Source organism: Panthera leo, chromosome F2 (assembly GCF_018350215.1).
Source record: "Panthera leo isolate Ple1 chromosome F2, P.leo_Ple1_pat1.1, whole genome shotgun sequence".
Taxonomy (NCBI): domain Eukaryota; kingdom Metazoa; phylum Chordata; class Mammalia; order Carnivora; family Felidae; genus Panthera; species Panthera leo.
This window is the reverse complement of record NC_056695.1, coordinates 82191655-82210496: the sequence shown is the minus strand read 5'-3', so window position 1 is coordinate 82210496 and position 18842 is coordinate 82191655. Positions and strand designations below refer to the sequence as shown.

General features: G+C 66.7%; 3 protein-coding genes across 7 annotated transcripts; 1 reads left to right on the top strand and 2 right to left on the bottom strand.

The window, feature by feature from the left end:
* Positions 1–150: 150 nt before the first annotated feature.
* Positions 151–1182, bottom strand: LOC122210617 (basic proline-rich protein-like). The gene is made up of 3 exons (XM_042923368.1): positions 928–1182; positions 653–810; positions 151–517 (listed from the first exon to the last, which is right to left on the bottom strand). Exons 1-3 carry the CDS (start codon positions 1180–1182, stop codon positions 151–153), a joined length of 780 nt encoding a protein of 259 aa, XP_042779302.1.
* On the top strand, positions 396–8413 carry FAM83H (family with sequence similarity 83 member H). Of its 3 annotated transcripts, XM_042923911.1 has the most exons (6): positions 396–525; positions 3375–3617; positions 3726–4187; positions 5021–5185; positions 5260–5384; positions 5582–8413. In XM_042923911.1, exons 3-6 carry the CDS (start codon positions 3741–3743, stop codon positions 8334–8336), a joined length of 3492 nt encoding a protein of 1163 aa, XP_042779845.1. In that variant the 5' UTR covers positions 396–525; positions 3375–3617; positions 3726–3740; the 3' UTR covers positions 8337–8413. The 3 variants fall into 3 exon arrangements, with proteins under 3 accessions (XP_042779845.1, XP_042779846.1, XP_042779847.1); XM_042923912.1 differs by lacking the exon at positions 3375–3617; XM_042923913.1 differs by lacking the exons at positions 396–525; positions 3375–3617 and having other exon boundaries at positions 4159–4187; positions 4872–5185.
* Positions 8414–11389: 2976 nt separating this feature from the next.
* Positions 11390–18267, bottom strand: MAPK15 (mitogen-activated protein kinase 15). Of its 3 annotated transcripts, none has more exons than XM_042923956.1 (13): positions 18081–18267; positions 16045–16143; positions 15564–15593; positions 15354–15444; positions 14699–14829; positions 14455–14618; positions 14111–14250; positions 13373–13430; positions 12881–13018; positions 12653–12758; positions 12307–12508; positions 12066–12208; positions 11390–11978 (listed from the first exon to the last, which is right to left on the bottom strand). In XM_042923956.1, the coding sequence occupies exons 3-13, from the start codon at positions 15573–15575 to the stop codon at positions 11583–11585; spliced, it is 1581 nt and encodes a 526-aa protein (XP_042779890.1). In that variant the 5' UTR covers positions 15576–15593; positions 16045–16143; positions 18081–18267; the 3' UTR covers positions 11390–11582. The 3 variants fall into 3 exon arrangements, with proteins under 3 accessions (XP_042779890.1, XP_042779888.1, XP_042779889.1); XM_042923954.1 differs by lacking the exon at positions 18081–18267 and adding an exon at positions 17344–17483; XM_042923955.1 differs by lacking the exons at positions 12066–12208; positions 18081–18267 and adding an exon at positions 17344–17483.
* Between the last annotated feature and the right edge of the window lie 575 nt (positions 18268–18842).

Below are 18842 nucleotides of genomic sequence, written 5' to 3'. Positions count from 1 at the left end.
CTCGACACCGCCCCCGCGACCTCACCTGCCTCACCTGCCTCCCCCAACTCGCGGACCCCGGGCGAGAAGCCCCGCCCCGCACGTCGGGCCGACCCGTTTCCTAGCGACCGAGCCGGAACTTCCGAGTCACCTCGACTTCCGGGGCGAGGGTCAGGGGTCGGGCGTAGGGACCCGGAGCTGGGGCGGGCGGATGGGCCCCGGGGGCGGCGGGCCGCGGGGGGCGGGGCGGCCGGGGGCGCGGGGCCGGGGGGCGCGGCGGGGGCCGGGGTCCGGGGGCGCGCGGGCGGCGGCGGCGGCGGGCGGCGGAATGCGGGCGCGCCGCGGGTGGGGCCGCCCCGCCCCCAGGTGCTGCCCGGGCAGGCCGGCGGCGGGAGCGGCGGGCGGGGCGGGGGCGGGCGCGTGAATCAGGCCGCGCGGCGGGCGGGCCGCGACAGGGAGTGGCTGCCGGACCGACCGGACCGCGAGGCCGCTGGGCGGCGGTCGGCTCCTGCTGCCCTTGTCCCGAGACCCCGCGCACCTGGCCAGGTAGGGCCCCCTCCCCCGGCTCGAGCGGGGCGGGGCGCGCCGGAGGGGAGTGGGGGGGGAGGGGGAGGCCGCGGCCGGGCCCGCGGGGCGGGGTCGGCGCGCTCGGCGCCCCTCGGCGCGGCCTCACCTGGGCGGCGCTCCCACCCGCACCTGGGCCGGGGCCGCGAGGCCGGCGGCGGGGCCGCGGGAGCGCGGGGGCCGGGCCAGGTGGGCCCGGGCGGGGAGCGGAGGGCGCCGAGGCCGCGTGTGCCGGGGTGGACGCGCGCGCCCTCGCACGACGCCGGCCTGGCAGGGGCCGAGTGGGAAGGGGCCGGAGGGGGGGGGGGGGTGCCGAGGCCATCCGCGCTCGCTCGCTCCCTCCCTCCCTCGCGGCCTAGCTGGAGCCTGGGGAGAGTGCCGGGCCCGGCCTGACCGCTTCCCTGGGGGCGCCTGGGCCTGGGGACGGCTGGGGTGGCCCAGGCGGTCTGGTTTCCTGCGTGGAGCGTAGGGAGAGCGGGAGGCCCGCGTCCCCTCGCGCCCGGAGTCCCGAACTGGGGCGGGTGGAGGGGACGCCAGGCCTGGGCGGTCGCTGACTCCTTGGGTGCAGTAATCCCTTTGGGTCCTGCGGGGCACACCCCGAAAACTACGACTCGCCAACTTCCAGTCTGTGAGTCCCATCGGGCCGACCCCCGCCCCCCTCCCGCGCCCCCGCCTCCACATGCCTAACGCTTCCACACGCTTCCTGCGGTGAGCCTCCCGCACACGTCCGCACGGAGCCCGGGGTCACCTCCTGTGCATTAGCCCCAGAGCCTTCCCTCCTACCCGTCACTTAGAAAACCCACCTCCTGCCCAGGTGGGAAGGACCCACGCTCTGAAAGCTCCTAGAGCCCTCAGGGCCCTGGAGGATTTGTCGGCCTTGTGTCAGAGGTCAGAGGTCAGCAGCGGAGGTGCAGATCCCTGCTGAGTCATGGGCTTGGGTGGGATAGTGCCCCTCCCTCCCTTAGGGCAGGCCTGCGGTGGACGACGGGTTCCCCAGAGGGGGCTGGAGAGCGGCCTCTGCCCGGTCCACAGTTCAGGGGTGTGCAAAGTGAAAGGACTAAGGTCATTGGATCATGGATGTATTATGGCGTGAGGCCATGCAGGGTCACCGGTGTGGTCACTCAGGATGGGCACCCCCTTCCTGGTGGGCCCTGGCGGATGAGCTGGCTCCTTGTTCATCATGGGATTTCCACCCCACCCCCCCCACCCCCCCCCCCGCCATTGCAGGCAGCCTGGACAGGTTGTGTTGAATCCCCTTCTGAGTGAAGTGCAGGGGGCGGGGTCCCTTCTGTGGTTCCCCACCTTGGGAAGTGCTCCGTCTCAAATGTAGTGAGCAGGAGAGTGCCCCCGAGCCCTGCCTGGCCCAACACTGACCCCATACAGCCAGGTCCACAGTGTCTGCCCAGCACCACCCTCTGTCAGATACTGTGTGAAACACGCACCACCACCACCACCACCACCCCTAGCCCTGGGGTCAGGCACAGTGGGAGGCCCCGCTACAGACAGGCCTGCACCTTGTTCCTTAACGTGGTCCTGCTATGAGGACAGCATGGGGATCCTGTATGTAACCACACCAGAGGGTGGTGCCCCCGTGAGGGAGTGTTCGAAGAACTTTTCCTTAATACACCAGGTAGCATCTGCTGGACGTGGACTGGATGGCACAGAAAAGTACCCCCCCACCCCACCTTCGGGTTAGCTTGTCCCCCACCCCAGAAGGTGGACAGGCCCCCTTACCTAACCTTCACATCATGCTCAGCCTGTCACCGAAGGTGGACAGGAAAGTTTCCTCGGGTCACCGCACACAACAGTCTTGGTCCCAATGTTCCCTGGCTGCCCAGTGTCCCCATCCAGTCAGCGTCACCCGCCGCTCCTGCTGAGCAGGGCACACTGGGGAGTCTCGCAGGACCGGCATCCGGGAACCCGTGAGCTGGGCGGGCTGTGAAATCCAGCTCAGTCCCAGCCCCAAGTTGCAGCCTCGGCGGGGTGGGCAGTGCGTGGGGCTCTCCTTCCAGGGTATCCAGGCAGTTCTGGCGATTGTGGATCCGAAAGCGGCCCCCACGTGGCCTTCCGGAGCTCATGGTAGCTCCTCCCAGCCTAGGTCCCCACGGGCCCTTGGGGAACAGGGGGACTGGAGCGGGCCACGCCTGGCTTGGGTGTCAGTGTGAGGTTGGGACAAGTGGTGAGGACGGGGAGGCACATTTGGGGCCCAGGAGGAGCCTGACGGCCACAGCAAAGGGCTCTGGTTTCATCTGGAACACGGGGACTTGGGAAGACCACCGCTGCCCACATCTGCCGGGGGGGGGGAGGGGGCCGCTCGGGAGATTTTATCTGGAAATAAATAGTGGCTAAAAACAGTGGAGGGGTGGGCCAGAGGGAAGCAAGTGGTCCCGGTGGGCAGGGGTCAGAGTTGGAAGGGCTGTGAAGTCCGTGAATGGGCTGTGGGGCTCACGGTGACCCAAAGGATGGGGTCCCCCATAGGAAGTTCTTGAGCTTCACGCCGGGTCCTGGGACAAAAGTAGTGACAAGTTTGTGTGCTGAGCTCATGTTGGGCCGGGTGTGGTATCAGGTCGACCCTGACAGCTGCATTTTCCAGTGGAGATAATGAGCCAGAGAGGCAGTGAGTGGCCCTGGGTCCCCTCTCAGCCCCCTGCACTGCGGACAGACAGGCGGGGGGCCACCCGACTGGTCGGTACACACAATGCCAGAGGCCCACAAAAATACATTAATGCCAAAGGCAGAAGGAAAAAGTGACTATAATAAAGAATCCGGTCTGGATCGTGTTTTCCTTATAACAACAATCATAAAATACTGATTTTCTTCCATGGAGGAAGGGCCCACAAAGAGGTGCCTGGGTCACAGAGTTCGTAAAATAACCCCGAGCGGGGTCTGCGTGCAGCCGGAACCCCTGCGGGGAAACCAGGCCGCAAGCACTCCTGAGGTCCTGGCAGGAGCAAGGGCCCAGCCAGCACGGAACAACATGAGACCGGGCCGGGGGCGGGCCTGTGCCCGGTTGCTCTGCTGGCTGCCCCAGCTGGGGGGCAGTCTGGGTCCAGGCGTGTCTGGAAGGCCTGCAGGTATGGCCTGCACTCCACCAGCCCTTTTCTACAACGTGTGTCTGCTGGGGGGGTGGGGGGCGGGCACGGAGCCCCTGCCCCAGTAACGTGTCTCCCCGCCCCTCCCAGGCCGCTGGCCCCGACATGGCCCGTCGCTCCCAGAGCTCCTCGCAGGGGGACAACCCACTGGCACCCGGGTACCTGCCGCCTCACTACAAAGAGTACTACCGCCTGGCGGTGGACGCCCTGGCTGAGGGCGGGCCAGAGGCCTACAGCCGCTTCCTGGCGGCCGAGGGGGCACCTGCCTTCCTGTGCCCTGAGGAGCTGGAGCATGTGAGCCGTCACCTGCGGCCCCCACAGCATGTCGCTCGAGAGCCCCCTGAAGGCAGTCCTCCCAATGTGGACATGGATGGCTCCTCAGGCACCTACTGGCCCCTGAACTCAGACCAGGCAGTGCCCGAACTCGACCTAGGCTGGCCCCTGACCTTCGGCTTCCAGGGCACTGAGGTTACCACCCTGGTGCAGCCGCCACCGCCCGACAGCCCCAGCATCAAGGATGAGGCTCGAAGGATGATCCGCTCAGCCCAGCAGGTGCGCTGTCATGGGCTGGGTGGACCGTGGGGGCAGGGCAGCCCGAGCTGGACCCTGAAGCATGAGTAGGAGTGTGCAGGTGAAAGAAATATGAGCATGCCCAGCTTCAGGGGCAAGGGTGAGGCCAGGGTAGCTGGCCGCGCCTTTCTAGCCTTCAAGCACCAGCGAGGGCTCCCTGGCTGACAACTTTTGGGGTCACCAAGGGTCTGCTTATTGCAGGCTGCATGCTGCACAGGCTTGCTTGCCGGTGGTCCTGGCCAGCGTCCAAAACTCAGGGGCTCTGGGATGGCTGCGCACGTCTCCCGGTTGGATTTATGGTTCAGAAAAGTCTCTCTAGTTTTAACTTTGACCCAGCTGAGGGCTTCTTACCCCCACCAAACAGGTGGCAAACAGCAAAGGAAGCCTGGTAAATCTTGGAGGTGGGGGCCACAGGTCCTGCAGCTAAAGACCCCAACTGCCCTCTGCACCCCGGGCAGCACTAGAGCCTGGGCTCCGCCATCTATGGGGTGGGGTGGTGGGGGCTGTCGCAGGGGTTTCCTTTGCCTTTGCCCCTTCCCAGAAGGAGGTGGGCCCTCTGTGCCTGCCTAGAAGGCCCTCATCCGGCCATCATGGGCCACCCACCCGCCAGCAGCCCCACAGCCCCCCATGATAGGCCTTTTCCTCCTGAGCCCTGTTCCCCGACAGGGTCCCTGCTCTCCTCTGGGGCGGGCTAGAGGACAATTTGCAGTGTTTGTGGGAGATCCAGAGGCCCCCTGCGGGCCATGCAGGTATGGCCAGAGAATGGTGGGGACGGCAGAGGGGTCTGTCCCCTGTCCCTAACTCGACCCCTGCAGGTGGTGGCCGTGGTGATGGACATGTTCACCGACGTGGACCTGCTTGGGGAAGTGCTGGAGGCAGCGGCACGCCGCGTCCCGGTCTACATCCTCCTGGATGAGATGAACGCGCAGCACTTCCTAGACATGGCCGACAAGTGCCGGGTCAACCTGCACCACGTGGATGTGAGTGGCAGAGAGGGGGCGGGGAGGGAGGTGGGAGACTCCCGCGCACAGACCTAACGCCTCTCGCTCCCCAGTTCTTGCGTGTGCGCACTGTGGCGGGCCCCACCTACTACTGCCGCACTGGGAAGTCCTTCAAGGGCCACGTGAAGGAGAAGTTCCTGCTGGTGGACTGCGCCGTGGTCATGAGTGGGAGCTACAGGTGCGCCCGGCCCCGCGGCCCCAGCACCTCCCCACCTAAGGGCCTCCCCTGCAGGAGCCCGGGTCCCGCAGCCCCTGACGCGCCTCCGCCCCGGGGTTCGGGTAGGCTTCACGCTTCCGGGGCGGGCCGCGGGTGGGGGCTCTGCGGCCCTCGCGGCTGCTTGGCCCCGCCCCTGACCCGCCCCGCCCCGCCCGCAGCTTTATGTGGTCCTTCGAGAAGATCCACCGAAGCCTGGCGCACGTGTTCCAAGGCGAGCTGGTCTCCAGCTTCGATGAGGAGTTCCGCATCCTTTTCGCGCAGTCCGAGCCGCTGGTGCCCTCGGCCGGGGCGCTGGCCCGCATGGACGCTTACGCCCTGGCTCCGTACGCGGGGGCCGGGCCCCTTATGGGCGGCCAGGTGACCGGGGCGCCGACCCCTTTCTCCTTCTCTAAGCGAGCGCACCTCCTGTTCCCACCGCCCCGGGAAGAGGGCCTGGGCTTCCCCTCCTTCCTCGACCCCGACCGCCACTTCTTGTCGGCCTTCCGCCGGGAGGAGCCCACGCGGATGCCCGCGGGAGCCCTGGAGCCGCACGCGGGGCTGCGGCCGCTGTCGCGGCGGCTGGACGCCGAGGCGGGACCGGGCGGGGAGCTCGCGGGCCCGCGGGGCTTCTTCCAGGCCCGGCATCTGGAGATGGACGCCTTCAAGCGGCACAGCTACGCGGCCGCCGACGGCGCGGGCGCGGTGGAGAACTTCGCGGCCGCGCGGCAGGTGTCGCGGCAGACGTTCCTCAGCCACGGTGACGACTTCCGCTTCCAGACCAGTCACTTCCACCGCGACCAGCTCTACCAGCAGCATTACCAGTGGGACCCGCAGCTGGCGCCGGCGCGCCCTCAGGGCCTGTTCGAGAAGCTGCGCGCCGGCCGCCCCGGCTTCGGCGACCACGACGACCTCGCGCTGGGGGGCGGGCCACGCTTCCCCGAGCTCGGCCCGGACGGACACCAGCGGCTGGACTACGTGCCGTCCAGCGCGTCGCGCGAGGTGCGCCACGGCTCGGACCCGGCCTTGGGCCCCGGGCCCCGCGGCCTGGAACCCGGCGCGGCCCCGCGCCCCAACCTTGGCCAGCGCTTCCCGTGCCAGGCGGTGGCGAGGCTGGGCCCCGAGGCCGCGCCCGACGCGGAGCCCGAGCGCAGGGGCGGCCCTGAGGGGCGGGCCGGGCTGCGGCACTGGCGCTTGGCCTCCTACCTGAGCGGCTGCCATGGCGAGGACGCGGCCGACGAGGGCCTGCCGGTACCCATGGAGGCCGAGGCCTACGAAGACGATGTTCTGGTGCCTGGGGGACGAGTGGCCCCCGGGGACCTGCTCCCCTCGGCCTCCCGCGGGCCCGCACTCTTCCCGGCCAAGGGCGGTGGCGACGGCCCGGAGCGCGACGGCCCGGAGGAGGCGGGCCTGGCCAAGCAGGACTCCTTCCGCTCGCGCCTGAACCCGCTGGTGCAGCGCAGCTCGCGCCTGCGCTCCTCGCTGATCTTCAGCGCTTCGCAGGCCGAGGGCGCGGGTGGGGCCACGACGGCCACCGCCGAGAAGGTGCAGCTGCTGCACAAGGAGCAGACGGTCAGCGAGACGCTGGGCCCCGGCGGCGAGGCCGTGCGCTCCGCCACCTCCGCCAAGGTGGCCGAGCTCCTGGAGAAATACAAGGGCCCGGCGCGTGATGCCGGAGGGGCGGGGGCTCCGGTCACGGTCGCCAGCCACAGCAAGGCTGTCGTGTCCCAGGCGTGGCGGGAGGAGGTGGTGGCGCCGGGTGGCGCAGGAAGCGAGCGCCGCAGCCTCGAGAGCTGCCTGCTGGACCTGCGCGACTCCTTCGCACAGCGGCTGCATCAGGAGGCCGAGAGGCAGCCCGGAGCGGCCACGCTCACTGCCACCCAGCTGCTAGACACGCTGGGCCGGAGCGGCACCGACCGGCTGCCCTCTCGCTACCTTTCTGCCCAGGGCCGTTCCTCCTCCCCACAAGGGCGGGACAGCCCCCCGCTGGAGGGAGGCGCCCGCCAGGCGCCCCACGCTGAGCCAAAAGGGAGCCCCACCTCTGCCTACCCTGAGCCGAAAGGGAGCCCCACATCGGCCTATCCCGAGCGCAGGGGCAGCCCCGTGCCTCCTGTGCCAGAGCGCAGGGGCAGCCCCGTGCCCCCCTTGCCGGAGCGCAGGGGCAGCCCCGTGCCCCCCGTGCCCCCCGTGCCGGAGCGCAGAGGCAGCCTCACCCTTACCTTCTCCGGGGAGTCTCCCAAGACGGGGACCGCGGAGGAGCCGGCCGGCGGCCCCATGGAAGTCCTGCGCAAGGGCTCCCTGCGCCTCCGCCAGCTGCTGAGCCCCAAGGGTGAGCGGCGCACGGAGGATGAGGGCGGCTTCCCAGCGCCACAGGAGAACGGGCAGCCAGAGAGCCCCCGGCGGCCGTCGCTGGGCAGGGGTGATAGCGCCGAGGCTGCCGCCGGGGACGAGCGGAGCCCGCGGGCGCGCATGACCTCCGCCACGGCCAACGCCTTGTACAGCAGCAACCTGCGGGATGACACGAAAGCCATTCTGGAGCAGATCAGCGCCCACGGCCAGAAGCACCGCGGGGCCCCGGCCCCGGGCCTGGCTCACAGCAGTCCCGAACTAGGCCGCTCACCAGCTGCCGGCGGCCTGGCCCCGGACATGTCCGACAAGGACAAATGTTCTGCCATCTTCCGCTCGGACAGCCCGGGGACACAGGGCAGGCTGAGCCGCACGATGCCCGCCAGCGCGGAGGAGCGCGACCGGCTGCTGCGTCGCATGGAGAGCATGCGCAAAGAGAAACGCGTCTACAGCCGATTCGAGGTCTTCTGCAAAAAGGAAGAGGCCGGGGGCGCGGGGGCAGGGGAGGCCCCTGCAGAGGAGGACACCAGGGACAGCAAGGTGGGCAAGTTCATGCCCAAGATCCTGGGCACCTTCAAAAGCAAGAAGTGAGTCTCCTGGCCCGGCAGCAGCCCAGGTCCAGGTGCCTGCCGTCACTGCCACCCACCAGGCAGAGCACCTGCTCTCACGGGCGGGGGGGGGGGGGGGGGGGGGGCGGGGCCGCCCGCGGAGCACAGCCTGAGCCTGGCTCCGCCCCGAGCTCACCCAGCGGCGGGCCTGCCTTTTGCCTCTGGCCTCTCCCCTCTGGAGCTCCAGCCCCTCACTGCCCTGCGCCTCCGGCTCCATGCCCGCCCCTGTGCCCTGAGCCTCCCCCTTCAGATTCCTCTGCCTCCACCCCCTGGTTGAGTTTCAGGTCCCCTATAGACCTTCGTTCGCCTCAGGGCTTCATCTCTTTGTGCCTTAGGCCCCCATCTTTTGGGGGGCCCACCTCTTTCTGCCTCGGCCCCCATCTTCTTGGGGGGCCATCTATGCACCTCAGCCCCCCATTCTTTGGGGGCCTCACGTCTCAGGGCTTCCGTGTCTCAGGGTTCCCCTCTGCTCACTGCCTCCCCGCTCTGCTGCTGCTGCTTGGCGGTCCTTCTTTCCCGGCTGGCTCCCGGCAGCCCCAGCCCCTCTCCCTCAGCCTCCCCCCCTCCCCAGAGCCCGGTGTGTCCCCCCCACCCCCCACCAAGACAGGTGGCTCAGGTCTCACTTCCTGCCCTGCTTGCTCTCCTCACTGCCTCCCTCTCTGCCTCCTGGTACCTTTCGTAGCCGCCCATCCTCTCCCTGTGGGGACAGAGCTGCTTGTGGGTGACGCGTGATGGGGGTGGAGCCAGACCCAAAGGCGGTCCCTCAGGAGGCACTGTCCTGTCTGCTGGGCCACTGGCAGATGGGGGCGCAAAGGACCTGAGAGATTGCCCTGCCAAGAGAACTGAGGCGGGCCTGGCCACATCCCGGCCGTGCTCCAGCCAGCACCTGCTGAGGGGTAAGAGCTCCGAGTTTTGCAGCACAAAACCCTTCAGGTGGATGAGGCCGGCCCGAGAAGGGCTGGATGTGGAGTGCCGGGCCAGTACTCGCGGGTGAGGGTTCTGGTTCAGGTCCCAGCCGACCCCAAGTCCGCCCCGTTCTGGCTCCTTTCTTCTTTGTCACCAACCCACGAGATCGGAGTTTCCCTGCCGACCTTTCTTGTGTCTTTTTCACCTGTGGAGAGTGACTTTCGTTTGGAATGACACATTTTGGCACCAAATGCTGAGGAAGACCCCTGCTGTAAGTTTTAACATTGTGCAATTAGTGTTTGTGCAACAGTTTTGGGGGTTTAAGTATAAAAAATGGCAGTCACTCGGACCGGGGGAGGACTGGACACACGAGGTCACTGAGCAAAGGCAGTACCGTGACTCCACGTGGCAGGAGAGGGAGGCTGGGGGGACAGTTGCTCCTCAGCAGCTCAGTCTGGTTACCAAAGCCACTAGCCAGGTGAGGCGACAGCAGGGACTTTGGGCCAGGCGGAAAAGGTCCCCCAGGAACCAGATGCGCTGCAGTGCCCTTGGCCTGGCCGCACTTGCTGATAAGTCCGCTTGTACCCTCCTGGTGCCAGCCTGTGGCCAAGGGGCGCCCTGGCAGCCTCCTGTGTGCGTCCTCTGCCTCGTGCCGAATAACATCTCAAAGGTGACCCTGCACATTTCGGTGTTAACAATAAAACACAAGATTTTCCAACACGTTCCTAAATACCTATGATCGCCCAGTTGTACGTTGCAAACTTTAGTCCTGTGAACTTGTCAGATGTCCCTCTGGACTCCACCGCCCATCCCTGTGGGGACCACGGAAGACCCCCACCTGCCCGCCTGTACCGCAAACACCTCTCGCCACATCCCCTAACCTCGAAGAAAGACTCCTTCCACCTCAGCCCTCTCCCGTGACCGTGATCGTGACCATGATCGTGACTGGCTCCCCTTCAGGGCCAACCTGCTTTAGCCCACTACTCCCGCTCCCCGCTTCCACCAGCCCTGCGCCCCTCACTGGTGCGCCCCTGGGGGATCCAGGTCACCGAGCCCACACACACTTCCCAGCCTCCCCTGCGCTGGGTGCCCAGATGTCTGGACCTCTCAGGGCCCCCAGGTCTGTTTCGCAGGGGTGGGCTTCCTGGGGCCTCGCCTGCTCCTTTCTGGGCTGCCCTGCCACTTCCCAGGGCCTCATCCGCCCCCCTGTCCATCAGCCGGGGGCTCTAGGACCCCGACACGCTGCCCCCTCCGTGGCTGGCTTACCTCCGAGCCTGGACCGGAGCATTTATCCTTGCCGCCCCTCTTGGCCTCCTCCCAAATCCTGTTCTGCTTTCTGTCTCTCTTGTGCCCCCCCCTCCCCCGGCCTGGCCAGCTCTCCTGGCCCTTCCCTCCTGTGCCTCCCCCAGTGGCCCCTAGCTTTTCCAGGAGCTCACAGCTCCTGCTGCGAGCAGCCCCACCCCCAGCACAGCAAAGGCCGCACCCTTTAGACTGGGAGCTCCCACCAGGCAGCCGGAAAACAGCCTCCCCTGTGTTCCAACCCCTGCCCAGGGTCACGTGTGGTGCCAGGCACCCTGGAGCCATGAGACAGGTGCCCACCAGGCCCCTTGGATCTCTTCAGCTCCCACACCCTGGACCCACCCCCCGCCAGGACAAACCAGCTGCCAGTCACTGTTGGGTGACAGAGGTGGCTGGGGTCAGCAACAACAGCCAGTCAGGAGCTGTACCCCGGGGCACCACCCCAACATCTCTTCCACTTTTACTCTGGCTCAGGGTCACAAATGCAGTCGTGTGATGGCTTGCATCCAGGCAGCAGGTGCACAAGCCCCTGCCCTTCCAGGAACCCCTGGGGACAGCGTGGTCCCTCTGATGGGCACCACGCAGTCCCCAGAGCATTTGTGGACAGAGGACGGGAAGCTGGACCCAAGGAGCCACCCCCCCCCCCCCAGGGGCCAGCCTTTGGTGATGTGAGCCTAGAGGGAAAGCACTGGGTGCTGGGCAGAGGGGGGCCACGCAGCTTCTCATAGACTCTATACTAGACATCTGGGTCCTCGGAAGGGGGTGGACTCCGTGGCCTCAGAGGGAGTCCCTCACTGAGGACAAAAGACGAACAGGTAGACTGTGGCCAAACACGACTTTATTGGAGGAAGTGGCTGGGGGTGGGTGGGGACCTCTCCCACTCCCCCAGAGACGGCTGGACAAGCTCCCTGGAACTCAAGGGTGTGGGCAGGCAAAAGGGGGAGCGGGTAGGAGGGGGTGGGCAGCACGGGGCACTCGGGGGCAGATCCAGGGCTGGGCGAGGGACGCGGGCTGAGCACAGGAGCTAGGTCGTGGGCTGGCAGGGCGGCTTACGCGCGGGGCCCGGGAGCAGGAGCAAGCGGCCCAGCGCCGAATGGCAGACGGTACCGTAGGCTTGAGAATAGCCCCCGAGCGCGGCCCTCGCGGCGCCCTGCGCCCCCTGCCAGGCCGGGGCGCCGAACATCCTCCGGCCCGGCCGGGGCTCGGGCCGCGCATCCGCAGGAAGCCCGCGAGGGACCCGCACACAGTCTGGGGGCCGCGCGAGGGGGCGGGGCCGGGGGGCTGGGGGAGCGGTCGGGGGGCCGCTCGCCCTCACCCCACGGCCCGGATTCCAGTCGCTCCGGATCAGGGCCTGGACGGCCACCCGGGCGGCGGCCTGAGAGGCCAGGGAGGGCGCCGCCCCCTTCACGCTGGGCTTCACCTGGGAGGGGGCGCGTCACAGGGTCACCGCCCAACCGGGCGCCGCCCTCGGAAGTACAGTGAGAGGGGACCTCCCCGGTCAACCTACCCACGAGTGGCCCGAGGGGGCCTGTGCCGTCACCCCAGGGGGCCTTTCCGCCCTCCCGAGACCCCCTGGGGGCGGGGGCTGGAGCAGGGGCACCACGTTCGGCCGGGGAAGGTTCTCGGCTCCGCAGGGAACGTCTGTGGGGTCTGAAGACCAACCCCCGGGGTTAGTCCGGCGCTGCGGACCCTTGGTGGCTCCACCCAGAAGGGTCAGGGGCCGCGCTCCGGGGGGGCGGGGCACACACCGTGTGCGGACTGCTGACCCAGGCTGCTCTGGGCGACGGCACCGGGCTTCTGCGAGGGCGAGCCCGGGGACAGCTGAGGGACGGCTCTGGGTGAGCGCAGGCGCGCCTGGGCCCGGGGGGCGCTGGGCTCCGTCCCCGGGGGCGTGCCCCCCGGGCCCTTCCCTCTCGGGCCGGGGCCGCCGCCCCTGCGCTCCAGGATCATCTGCGGGAGGCGAGGGGCGCTCAGAGGTGGACGGCGCGGGTGTAGAGGGTTCTGGGGGTCGCTGAGGCGGGGGGGGGGGGCGGGGAGGGGGGCACTCGAGGGTGAGCGTGGGTGTGGGAAGATCGTGGTCGCGGACCGGAGCACCTGATAGACGCGGCGGCGGTACTCAGGGGCTGACAGCTGAACTCCTTCGAGCACCGGGAGCCGCACAGCCGCATCCAGGGTCTGCTCGCGAGCGGGGCAGTGGAACCTGCGGGGAGCCAGCCTCGGGCTGCGGTCAAGACGGCCTCTCCGGCCGAGCCCAGGTCCGGGACCCAACACCCAAGACAAGACGGGCAAAGCAGGAGCTGGGCCAGGGGACCCCGCCCCTACCTCTGCACGTAGGGGTGCCGCAGCGCCTGCGCTGCGCTAAGCCGCTTGCCCGGGGCAAATACCAGGAGTCCCTTGAGGAGATCCAGGGCCTCCGGGGGGGTGTCTGGCGGCAGGAGGGCGTCCAGCGTCTGCCGTGGCCTGTAGGTGCCTGCATATTGTTCCCTTTCCAGGGCGGGCCCCTCCCCGTCCTCCGCCCAGCCACTTTAACTGCCTCCGTGCATCTCCCCTCCCCACACGACACCCCCAGGCAGCATGGCACTGATGGCCGACCCCTCCCTGCCTCGTCCTCTGGTCCCTTGCTCTCCATGCCCCGCGCAGTGCAGTTCCCGCCGGCCTGCCCATGCCCCCAGGCCAAGCCGGGCGGTGCTGGAAATTCCAACTCGCTGGGTTTGGGCCTGCCATCAGAAGGCCAGGGCCCGGGTCTGGGCGGGCAGACTGGCCAGCAAATTTACAGGAGGAGTGCCAGCCAGGCTCCTCAGCAGCCCCGCTCACCGGGACCCCAGGCAGGGCAGGACTGAGGCGCTGAAGCTTGAGCTGAGAGCCAGGAGGTCTGCAGGGAGGGTGGACAGAGGTGGTGTGTGGTCAGGGGGGCCTGGCCCAGGGAGGTCTGGGGCCAGTCGTTCTTCCCGCCCCAGGGAGTGGCCTCTCTGCAGGGCTTCAGTATCTGGATTCGGGCCCCACCCGTGTGCTGGCCCTTGCACACTTACACCCCCACGCATGCACTCCACATCCAGGCACTCCCACCTCCATGGAAGAACCCCTTCCCCGACTTCCCCACCTGGTCCTTCCCCTCTCTTGCTCTGCTCCCTCCCCCAGGAACAAGGACAGACCCTCCCCACCCCCACCTAAGCTACCTACCTCTGCTGCAGCCTACCTTCCTCCACATCTCCCCCCAACCCCCAACCTCCCCTGCCCGGCCCCCATCCCTCAGCCGCTCAGCCGGACCCTTTATGAGCATCGCTCCGCTCGGCCCTCAAGGACCTGTGGCCAGGCCCTGCCCGCCTTGCAGACCCGTCCAGTTGCTATCCCAAAGCCCCCAGCAGCTCCTCCCTGGGCCTACTATGTGTGGGGCCTGCCCTTTCAGGTTTTCCTGAAACTTTGGACCTTCCCCACCCCTCTTCCCCAGACTCCTCCCTACCACTCCTGGCCCATCATGTGCTTGCCCCCAGAGCTGTGTGCTCTGACCCTTGGGATCCCCGGTGCCCAGCAGGCCCCTGGACACATACTCACCCTCCTTGGATGGAGGCGGGATGGTCCCCAGGATCAGCTCCAGCTGGTGGAGTGTAGATGTGCCTGGGAACAGGGGTCTCCCCCGAAGCATCTCCCCCAGGATGCAGCCCAGACTCCACATGTCCACCCCAGGGGTGTACCTGGGGCAGGAAGGGGTGGAGGCTTGGGGGGGGGGACCCCAGAGGTAGATGTGGAGGGAGGAGGAGAGACACTCAAAGGGGCAGGGCCTGGGGTGCTAGGAGGGGGCCGGGAGGGCACAAAGCGAGGGCACAGGAAGGCCTCTGGGCCTTGGCTGGGTGAGAAGACACAGGGGGTGCTGCAGGGGGAGGGGGCGACGCTGTTACCAGCTCGAGGACAGCAGCACCTCCGGAGGCCGGTACCAGCGTGTGGCCACGTAGTCTGTCAGGGCCGGGCCCTCAGGCCCCTCAGGGAGGCCCCCGAGAGGGCGGGCGAGACCAAAGTCACAGAGTTTCACCAAGCAGCTGGCGTCCAGGAGAATGTTGGACGGCTGCAGGAGAGGAGGTGGGCTGAGGGCTAATGGTGGGTGCACACGCTGGGGGGCAGCCGTGACTGGACTGCGGGTGGCACCTTCTGGTCCCGGTGGATGACGCCTCCTGAGTGGATGAACTTGGTGGCCCGCAGGAGCTGGTACATGATGAAGCGCTTGTGGACGTCCTTCAGCAGCCTGCCCTTACAGATGACGGCGTTCAGGTCAGTGTCTGGGGGAGCACGCAGGTCAGTCTGGGGGGCCTGGGGACACCGGACAAGTCTGCCCCACCTTTGACCCTCGTAGGGGTGCTCAGCCCTCCCCCGGTCGCGGTCCCCAGGTGGCACCAGCCACCCTCAGAGCCCTGTTCCTAACCCTGTCCCGGGTACACACGCTTCCCAGTGGCTCTCGCAGGCTTCTTCGGGCCTGCTCTGTCTTTGCCAGCACAGCAATCACAGTGTCTGGGGTGATTTTTAATACTTTATCTCATGTTGCTTTGTTTTAGAACATGGGTAGAAAAAGGAAAAACAGTGGCAAACAGTGGAAAAAGCAGGAGCCTCATGGAGGTGGGCTCCAGGGGTCACTGCCAGGCCCAGGCGCTGACCATGCGCACCAGCCACACCAAGAAACTGTTCTGGGTGACAACTGACCACTGCGGTGACCCGGCCGCAGAGGGACATGTAAAGGGATCCGGGCCACTGGAGGGTCCTGGACCAGGACTGAGGTGAGGCTGGAGGGTGAGAAGGCCTCACTTACCCATAGACTCAAACACCAGGTAAATGTCCCTGTCGTTCTCCGCCCGGATCACGTCCAGGAGGCGGATGATGTTAGGATGGTCCCCAAGTTGCTGAGGAGAGAGCCAGGGGCTGTGTGCTTTGGGGGGGACGCAGATCTGGGTCTCCCCCCCCCCACCTTGCTGGGAGAACCTGCACCTGGAGGGGCTGCCAGGTGGCCCGGGCTGCTCACCTGGAGCAGCATGATTTCCCGGAACGTTCTCTGGAGTGAGACAGAAATTTGAGCGTAAGTATGGGGCGAGAAGGAAGCCCGCCTCCTTTTTTTTTTTGGAAAGACAGAAAAAGAGAGCACCTGTGTGAGCAGGAGAGGTGCAGAGGAAGACAATCGTAAGCCGTCTCCAAGGCTAGCAGAGCCCTACGCTGGGCTCAGTCTCACAGATCGTGAGATCATGACCAGAGCCGGAATCACGAGTCAGACGCTTAACTAACTGAGCCCCCCAGGCTCCCCGGAAGCTCATTTCTCGAAAGGATCCACAGGGATTGACAGACGTCACCCACACCTGCTGGACCACAGGTTCCGGTCATGTCTGAGCAATTATAGAGACCTGCTGTGAATCGGCTTCAGAAATACACTGGAGCTTCCAGGCACCAAGGCAGAAGGGGTCCCCCCCGCACCCCTGCCCTTGTCCTTCTCACGCCTCCTCTCCACTCACCTGGGCGTCCGTCTTATCCCTAAAGGCATCGAAGATTTTCTTGATGGCCACGACTTCGCCAGTCTTCCTATCCACTGCCTTCCACACAATGCCGTAGGCCTGTGAGGACGGTGGTCAGCTTGCTGGGCACGGGGCCAGCCTCCTGTCCAGCCCTCCCCTGCCCAGCAGGCTGCCTGAGGCTCCGGGGAGGGAGTGAGGGTGTGGTGAGGGCCTATGGCTCCGGGCAAGGTCCCCACAGCTGCGGGCTGCTAAGGCTGCTGCAGCAGCCCCCCCACCCCCACCCCCGCCCCAGGTTTTCCAGAAGATGGTGATGAGAAGCAAGGCTCCAGGAAGAAATAAGGTTACAAAAGGGAGATTCAGGGTGGAAGCCAAAGCCTGTTCTGGGCACCTCTCCCCTCTTTCACACCCTGCATCCAGCCTATCAGCAAATCCTGTTCACTCCACCTCCAAACTTCATCAGAATCTGACCTCTTGCTGCCCCACCTGGGACTCTTGCCTCTCCCCCATCTCTTGTCTGGATCGCTACACTAACCTCTTAACTGGCCTCCCTAGCCCACACTACAGTCTGTCCTCTACACAGCAGGCAGGGTGAGCCTTGTAAAGCGGCACCAATGTCTGCTACCACTGCGTGTCATGCCCAGAAATCTCTGCAGTTTCCCAAAGCCACAGGTGATCCCAGCCCTCCCGTAGTTACTCTTAACCAGTTCACATCAACTCTGCTGTTTCCCCACAGCCAGCAGGTTCTTACCTCAGGGCCTTTGCACCTGCTGTCTGTGCTGTTTGGAACGTGCTTTCTCTTCTCCCCAATACCACCCACCCAGCCACACACCTTCACAAACACTCTTGTACACAATCCCACATGCTGTCACACACAAACGCACAATCGCTCACATGTGGCTCGCTCCATGCCCATTTACCCGCTCAGGCCCTTCCTGGGCCAGGCTTGGGACCCACCCATCGCCTTTAGTGATCGGAGTGGGTGGGCCCGGCCTCCTTAGTGTTCTATGGGCCCAGGAGAGGCAGCTGGCAGCAGGGGACGGGGGACGGGGGGGGAGTGTTTGTCCACGATCCCTCTGACCTGAGGCCGCTGTGGACCTAGAGCCAGGCGACAGGTTCACTTGCAGTGGGCGCTGTTAGAGCCCCCCTACAGGAAACTGAGGCCCGAGGGGCTCGGTGGCTTGCCCAAGCCACCGTCCAGTCCACGGAGGAAACAGGACGTGAGCCCAGGGATCCCTGGCCGCGTCGGAGGGAACAGACCTCCGACTGGACCTTCCCCCGCCCTGCAGGTGCCGGGCTCACCCCCTTCCCCAGCTGCCGCTTGAGCAGGTATCTCTGGGCAACTTGATGGTCCACCTCCGCGGCGCACATGCCTACAGGTGGGCGCCCGGGGGCCTCCGGACGCCGGCAGCGCAGAAACTGTTGAACCCGGTTGCCTTGGAAACTGGGGGGGGGGGGGAGGGAGGGCGTGGTGATACCCCTCCCTTGCGCCTCCGCGGCGCTGGCGTGGGGCGGGATCTACGGCCCAAGCCCCGCCCGATCCGGATAGGCCCAGAGCTCCTCCCGGCCGCCCCGCCCCCGGCCGCCCCGCCCCCGCCCGCCTTACTGCCTCCTGCCTCCGCCCCCGCCGCGCTCCCCCCCCCCCCCCCTTCCGCACCCCGTTCCCTCCCAGGCCCCCGCTGCGGTCCCCACGCCTCTACCCCTACCCCGTAACCCCGCCTCCGCAGCACCTCCGACCCTCCTCCCACCCCGTAACCCCACCCCCGCTGCGCTCCCCACGCCCCCCTCTCCCCCCCGCCCGGGTCCCCGCCGCCCCGCGGCGGCCCCCTCCCCCTCCCTGGTCCCGCTGCCCCTTTGCGCCCCCCACCCCGCTGGGCCCCGGGGCCTCTGAAGCCGGACTGCGGGGCCAGGCATGCTCTCTCCCTCCCGGCCGCCTCCTTGCAGTTCCTTGAGCGTAAGTTCACCGTGACCCCGGCGTTCTTCCCTGGGTGCTTGCCCAAGAGAAATGAAAACCTGGGTCCACACGGAGAATCACGCACGGATGTTCGTAGCAGCCCCAGACTGGAAACGACCCGAATTTGAGACAGGAGTGCATAAACCACAGGCGGCTGCGCCTACGGTGGCGCGGGGCTCAGCAAACAAGGGAGAAGCGCCTGCGAACACACACGCTGGACCTCGGAGGCGGTCGGCCCACTGGGCCGCACTTCTCGCGAGCCCCGCTGTGTGATTCCGTTTTTCCAGAGCTGCAGAAAATGCTTCGCACAGCGTGGAGAGGCGGGGGGAGGCGAGGGGCGCGGTTGCGAGCCCCCCAGAGCTTCCCAAGGCCTCAGAAGCGCTGGGTTGTGCGGACGCGCTCAGGGTGCACACTTGGGTCTGAAGTGTCTCAGTCGTGTACCTGCAGTGTGTGCCACTTCAGTCGTAACACGGTATGAAGTTGGAGGACGCGGAGAGCGAACAGGGGAAAGAAACCCGGAAGGACCAAGAGAGGCCGCTCTTCCGTTCCGACCGAGTCACCAGCACTGGACGCGCCCTCCCCCGGGAAACAGCTGGAAAACTGGACAAAACATGTGAAACTGTCTGTAGGTTGGGCACCCAGCGGCGCAGGACCGCGATCTTGGCAAAACAGGAACAAACAAGGTCCTCCGATTCCAGGGCCCGCCTGTGTCTGGGGAGGAGTGGGAGAAGGTCCCCCCAGGCTGAGACGGGGAAGCTGAAGGACTCCATACAAATCTGCTTTTTGCTCCTTTTCCTGCCTTCCTTCTTTTTTTTTCTCTTAACGTTTATTTATTTTTGAGAGACAG